This window comes from Aotus nancymaae, unplaced genomic scaffold (genome assembly GCF_030222135.1).
Source record: "Aotus nancymaae isolate 86718 unplaced genomic scaffold, 86718_ANA_hifiasm-v0.15.2.pri h1tg000018l, whole genome shotgun sequence".
Taxonomy (NCBI): domain Eukaryota; kingdom Metazoa; phylum Chordata; class Mammalia; order Primates; family Aotidae; genus Aotus; species Aotus nancymaae.
Window position 1 is genome coordinate 17868161 of NW_026988430.1, and position 7418 is coordinate 17875578.

A 7418-nucleotide genomic window follows, 5' to 3' on the forward strand; every position below is an offset into this window, starting at 1 on the left:
AATTGTTTTGTATTTTTAGTAGAGACAGGGTTTCACCATGTTTGCCAGGCTGGTTTTAAACTCCTGACCTCAAGTGATCCATCTGCCTCAACCTCCCAAAGTGCTGATATTACAGGTGTGAGCCACTGAGCCCAGCCAGATTTTTCTCTCTTTTAAGCTATTACTTCTCGGGTGACCTACTTCTTTTTTCTCCTCATTCCATCTCGTACTCCTTCATGGGTGCTTCTGGCTCTAGTCAGCTTCACTCTGATGCGAAACTGTGGAGGTATCTAATGAGGGTCCCAGAATAACCCTTCACAATCACTCCCTCTGACCCAGCAACAAACATGGAAAGTGCTAGAACATCTCCATGAGTCTGTATTCATTAAATTTGAATTCATAATAATTTAACCTGAAAAGAATTAAAGTTTACCTTTATTCTTTTCCCCCCAAAAAAGAGATTGCTAAGCAGATACATGGTGGAAACAGTATTAGATAAGTTCACGATCAAGAGAGAAACTCATTAATCAAAATTTTAACCCAATAGCAACCTAAATATGTGTCGTTTAGGAGATTGGCTAAATAAATGATTATACATACGTTCAAAGAAACACTGGATGGTTACTGGAAATGATGTCACAGAACAATGCATATGAGAACAAATTATGGTTTCCTAAGTTGAAAGCATGACACAAAATTACTTTTCTAAATATATGCTCAGAAAAAAAAGACTCGAAGGATATATTTATAAGTGGTGGCTGTCTCTGAGTGATTCGTATTTTCTTTTTGGGTTTATCAGTATTTTCCAAATTTTCTACAGCAAATAGTTATTAATTTTATAATCTAAGGGAAGAAAATCATCAAAAATTTTAGATGAAGTCATTAAGAATCACTATTTTCTGAAATCTGTGATCTGAGACTACATACACAAGAAAATAAGGGATCAAGCCAGGTGTGGTGGCTCACACCTGTTATCCCAGTACTTTGGGAGGCCTAGTCAGGAGGATTGCTTGAGGCCAGGAGTTCAAGACCAATCAGGGCAACATGGCAAGACACTGTCTCTATTTTTTAAAAAATGGCTAGGCGAGGTGGCTCGCCCCTGTAATCCCACACTTTGAGAAGCAGAGGCAGGTGGATCATAAGGTCAAGAGATCGAGACTACCCTGGCCAACATGGTGAAACCCCGTCTCTACTAAGAATACAAAAAATTAGCTGGGCGTGGTGGCACGTACCTGTAGTCCCCGCTACTTGGGAGGCTGAAGCAGGAGAATAATTTGAACCCAGGAGGCGGAGGCTGCAGTGAGCCGAGATTGTGCCACTGCACTCTAGCCTGGGTGGCAGAGTGAGACTTTGTCTCAAAAAAAATAAAAAATACAAAATAGCCGGGCAAGGTGCTGTGTGCTTACAGTCTTACCACTTGGGAGGCTCTGGTGGGAGGATCACTTGAGCCTGGGAGGTTGATGCTGCAATGAACCGGTATCACACCACTCCAGCCTGGGTGACAGAGTGAGTCTCCATCAAAAAGATAAAAGAGATAGAGAGGATGGAAGGAAGGGATCAGTCATAAACGTCTCTATAGAGCTGGCTATACATGAATATTAACAGTCATCCAGCCCCAGTAGAAAAATGAGCAATGGGACCAGGTGAGATGGCTCACACCTGTAATCCCAGCACTTTGGGAGGCCAAGGCAGGCAGATTACGAAGACATAGAGACCATCTGGCCAACATGGTGAAACCCCGTCTCTACTAAAAATGCAAAAATTAGCTGGGCATAGTGGCACGAACCTGTAGTCCCAGATACTCAGGAAGCTGAGGCAGTGGTCAATGAACACCTAAGAAGACTCTCAGCTACATCATTAACTTTTAAACATAAATGAAAACGACAATGAGATATCTCCTTGCTTTTTGCTTATCAGATTAGCAAATTTTAAGACAAACGACAACACCCAATGTTAGTGAAAGTGTGAGGAAGCCCACTCTCTCCTCCAATGCAGGTAGCAGTGAAAAATGCAGTAACCATCTTAGTTACCATGATGGATTAAATAACTGTATCTTCACTTCCTCTTGAAATCCCACCAAAAAAATAGACTGAACAAAAATTTTAAAAGATATAAACCCACAGGGACAGAGGATAGGAAAGTAGACCACAGTGGGCAAGAGATGTCAACAGGATTTTGGAAGCTGGAAAGTGGATAAGTGAGTGGCAGCTGATGGGGTAGATCAGAAAAGGCTGAAAACCGAATGGCAACCAGAAACCATTGCCTCTAACTCCAAAAAGCCGTGCCTTTAACTCCACAAAGTCTCAGGAACTGGAGGTGCTAGCTACTTCAAAAAGCAAGGTAGGGTGGGGCTAAAAACAGGAAGATCTGTTGAAACATATGATGTGTTCACAAAGTGTTTCAACACAGGCTTCACAGCCCAGGCAATCCACAAGTCAAGGCATCTACTTCTCTCCTGCCCCAGCAGGAAAAGGAGATCAGCTTTCTGGAGGAACCAAACCAGAGTACCTCCACATTTGGGGAGACTGGGCACATCTGAGGGCAGAGTTAAGTCACTACACCATAAAGGGAAGAAGGATTTGGGAGAGAGGAAGTCTTTGAAGCTACATACAGAATGATGAGAGCCCCTCCTGTCCCCTTATGGCCTCCCAGAAGGTTAGCAACCTGGCTTGTACCCTCCAGGCAGGAGACTGGAGCGTTCTTCTGGGGGGCCCTCAATCACATGGCCTAGTCCCCGCATTTGACCACCATACACAGAGACCCAATGACCAAGGACAGATACAGACACATGCACGGATACACGCACACAGAGACACAAACATAAATACCCTCCCATCAGCTTCTAGTTCCTTGATCATAAAAATGAACAATCAACAAGTAATCACTAAACATGTGAGGAAGCCTCCAATGGGAAAGATAGAACAAAACAGCATAAAAGAAATTCAAGGGCTTAAATATAATTCATAGACTCAGAAAAAGAAAAAAGAGAACGGGAGAAGTGACTCATGCCTGTAATCCCAGCTCTTTGGGGAGCCAAGGTGGGCAGATCACGAGGTCAGGAGATCGAGACTATACTGGCCAACATGATGAAACCTTGTCTCTACTAAAATATAAAAAATAAGCCGGGCATGGTGCATGCCTGTAGTCCCAGCTACTCAGGAGGCTGAGGCAGGGGAATTCCTTGAACCCAGGAGGTGGAGGTTGCAATGAGCTGAGATTACACCACTGTACTCCAGTCTGGTGACAGAGCAAGACTCTGTCTCAAAAAAAAAAAAAAAAAAGGAGGGTTGAAATTAAAATATTCATATGAAGAGCATGACTATTAAATTGAGAAAATCTTCCAAAGCAGGAGAAAAAAAGACAGATCACCCAAATAGAAGATTAAAGGAAGAAAATGAGAGGATAAACCCCAAAGTCCAATATCCAAATGATAGGATTTCAGAAAGCAAGAACACAGAAAATGAGGAGGGAATTATTTTAAGATAATAATTCAAGAGATTTTTCCAGAATTGAATAACATGAGCACCTAGATTGAAAGGGTCTCCTGAGTATGCAGCACAATCAATGAAAAAACACCCACAGATGACAAGACACCCCTGAAACCTTCCACATACAAAAAACCAGGACAAGTACAAAGGATCCTGAATCATATATAGCAGAAGATTTCAACAATAAACGAGAAGCTTGAAGACAAGGAAGCCTTGCCTTTAACATTCAGAGAAAGAATCATTTCCAACCAGTATTCTAAATCAAGCCAGACCTTTCAACAAGTATAAGGATAGAATGAAGGCCTGTTTCCAGATATTCAAAATCTAACAAAATTACCTCCTATAGGCCAGGCGCGGTGGCTCACGCCTGTAATCCCAGCACTTTGGGAGGCAGAGGCAGGTGGATCATAGGTAAGGAGTTCAAGACCAGCCTGGCCAAGATGGTGAAACCTCATCTCTACTAAAAATACAAAAAAATTAGCCAGGCATGGTGGTGGGTGCCTGTAATCCCAGCTACTCGGGAGGCTGAGGCAGAGAATTGCTTGAACCTGGGAGGCAGAGGTTGCAGTGAGCCAAGATTGCACCACTGCACTCCAGCCTGGGCAACAGAGCAAGACTCCGTTTCAAAAAAAAAATTACTTCTTATAATTGGAAGATGCGTGTCACCAAAACAGGGAAGAAAATGAAGAGGAAAATGTGAGATCCATATAAACAGACGAGTACTGTATGATTCTCATCTGAGGTAATCAGAAGAGTGAAATTCATAAAAACAGAAAGTAGAATGATAGTTGCCAGGGCCTGGGAGGGAGGGAGAATGAGGATTAGTGCTTAATGGGTCAGAGTTTCAGTTTGGGAGATGAAAAAGTTCTGGAGATGGGTGGTGGTGAGAGTGAGCACAACAATGTGAGCGTGCTGAAGGCCACTGAACTGTACACTTCAAAATGACTAAAATGGTAAACTTTGCGCGACATATATTTACCACAATGAAAAGTGTGAAATGGGACAGGTGCATTAAAAATGTAAAATGGTCCCAGCACTTTGGGAGGCCGAGGCGGGTGGATCACGAGGTCGAGAGATCGAGACCATCCTGGTCAACATTGTGAAACCCCGTCTCTACTAATACAAAAAAATTAGCTGGGCATGGTGGTGCGTGCCTGTAATCCCAGCTACTCAGGAGGCTGAGGCAGGAGAATTGCCTGAACCCAGGAGGCGGAGGTTGCGGTGAGCCGAGATCGCGCCATTGCACTCCAGCCTGGGTAACAAGAGCGAGACTCCGTCTCAAAAAAAAAAAAAAAAAAAATGTAAAATGGGTGGCTCACGCCTGTAATCCCGGCACTTTGTGAGGCCGAGGTAGGAGGATGGCTTGAGTCCAGGAGTTCCAGAATAGCCTAGGCAACATAGTGAGGCCCTGTCTCTACGAAAAATACAAAACTCAGCCAAGTATGGCAGCACGTGCCTGTAGTCCCAGCTACTCAGGAGGCTGAGGTAAGAGGATCACCTGAGCCCGGGGAGGTCCAGGCTGCGATGAGGTGTGATTGTGCCACTGCATTCCAGCCTGGGCAACAGAGCGAGGGCTTATCTCAAATATAAATAAATATTAAAACTATAAAGGGGTTAAATATATATATACTAATTTATATATTATATATATAAATTATGTACTTAATTTATGTATATTATATATATATTTAATTAATATATATAGATTAAAAAGTGTCAAAACCTCATCTCTACAAAAAATACAAAGAATTAGCCAGGTGTGGTGGCATGCACCTGTGGCCCCAGCTACTCGGGAGGCTGAGGTGGGAGGATGGCTTAAGCCCCAGAGTTCGAAACTGTAGTAAACCATGATCACACCACTCCACTCCGGCCTAGGCAACAGAGCAAGACCCCATCTCAAGGAGAGGAGAGGAGAGGGGTAGGGAGGGGAGGGGAGGAGAGGAGAGGAAGGGAGGGAGGGAGGGAGGGAAGAAGGAAGGGAGGGAGTATCCAAAAGACAGAGGATTCATACAAGAGAGAGAAAAGGGAATTCCTAAGATGACATTAAGGGGTATCCCAGGACAACATTCAGCAGTCGGGGGGAGAAACCAATCCAGGCAGGAGCACCAGGCAGATGTCTCTGAGGAATAAGAAAAAGAAAAGGAGATAGAGACTGAAAGATAATCTAATGTGTTTGATCATAGTGCCAGGAATTTTATAGCTCTGTTGGAGAAGACTCAGTGATATGTATCCAAAAACTAAGCAAATGAGGGCACAGCGGCTCAAGTCTGTAATCCCAGCTACTTGGGAGGCTGAGGTGGGAAGATCTCTTGAGGCCAGGAGTTTGAGACCAGGTTGGGCAACATAGCAAGATGCTGTCTCAAATAAATAAATAAGATGGTATGACATTTCTTAAGGGAATCTGGACAAATCAAAACTAAGTATATGTACAACCTCTCACCCAGCGATCCAACACCTAAGGATTTATTCTAAGGAAATAATAGGACTAGCATGCAAAGATGTTTACTGCAGCACTGTTTATTACTGAAGAAATAAATTGGAAACATCCTGAACACCCATCAATAGGAAACCGGTCTAATAAATTCTGGTACAGCCACATAATGGAATACTACACAGCTGTTAAAAAGAACAAGGTAGGTAATTATGAATTAAGAAGAGATGACACTCAAGAGATAGTATTAAGTGAAAAAAAGGTTACAAGACAGTAAGTAGAATTTGACATTAAAATATTCATTTAAAAGTCTAGATGTCTATGTGCCAAAGTATTAATCTTTGGAGACAAAATTATGCAAAGACTTTCAATTTCTCTGTACTGTTTAAATTTTTATCAGCTATTATATTGTCAGGAAAAATCATCTAGTTCCATTTGCAAAATGAAATAAAAGTAACCCCAAACCCTGAAGAATACAATCATACAGTTTACAAAACACCTTCACAATCATCACTCTGCTTAAGTTTACAAAAGTCCAAAAAAATAAAGATGTCTTACATTTTATAGATGAGAAAACACTTTCAGAGGGAAGCAAATGGTCCATGAGCAACGAAGCCAAGGCGCCAGGACATGATGGCAAGCCCCTAAGTCGGTTAGCTCAGCATGACTTCAGTCCACCGCCCTGTCTCTAGCTCCAGACAAACCTGTCGGAACCCTATGAGCTCCCTCTGCAACCCAGAAAAATGTTACCTGGGCACTTCAGGAAATAGAAAACCAAATCAAGGTGATCAGAATCTCAGGGGGAAGATGTGGTAGACGATGTGGTTTCAGGAAGCCACCAAAGCCATCTCTTTGTATCACCCAACCCCCACCCCAAAGAGACATAGCCAACTTTCCAAACAGACCTCAATCTTTGACAGTCCCCCTGCCTCATGGGCAGAGAGGGTCCTCAGACATCAGGAGCCCCCCCATTCTAGCATCTCTCAGGCATACCCTCATGTGGCCCAGACCGTCTCCAATCAGCCCTTTCCTCCCAATGTACCATGTCCTGGGTCCCAGGCCTCAGCTCATCAGATCCACGGCAGCAGACGGGGGCCCACGCTGAACTTGCTGAAACAAAGTAGACGTCAGTAAGAAGAGCGAAAATCACCGTCCGAACAAAGATACTCAAGGACCGGATGTGGGTTAGAGCCAGGAAGGCTGGGGCCTGCTGCCCTGAAGTGAGGCAACCCTGCCTGCCTCGTCACTCAGCTGGAGTTGAGCAAGACTTCAGTGCTTCGAGAAGGAAAGAAGAAATTCAAGTCCTAACTTCTCAGCCAGGCCTCCCCATCTTCCCTGCATGTGTAGTTTGGTCTTCTGGAGAGACATCCTGGTCTCTCCTCCACTTTCCTGCCTCCATCCCTGTATTTGGAGGGTAAAGACAAGGGGAAGAGCTGTCACTAGTTAACGGGGGAGACAGTGGATGTCAATGTTGTTTGTCTCTCCATGAGGGCCCAGCACACAACGTGGTAATAAGAGAA

The 7418-nt window shown here is 43.8% G+C and overlaps 1 protein-coding gene across 2 annotated transcripts in view; it reads right to left on the reverse strand.

The window, feature by feature from the left end:
• Positions 1–6959, reverse strand: part of NDEL1 (nudE neurodevelopment protein 1 like 1) — a 58873-nt gene extending 51914 nt beyond the window's left edge. For both annotated transcript variants that reach the window (XM_064378325.1, XM_021674716.2), the window contains exon 1: positions 6941–6959. In XM_064378325.1, the coding sequence (XP_064234395.1) occupies positions 6941–6943 (3 nt within the window). In that variant the 5' untranslated portion in view covers positions 6944–6959. The remainder of the gene's footprint in view (positions 1–6940) is intronic.
• Between the last annotated feature and the right edge of the window lie 459 nt (positions 6960–7418).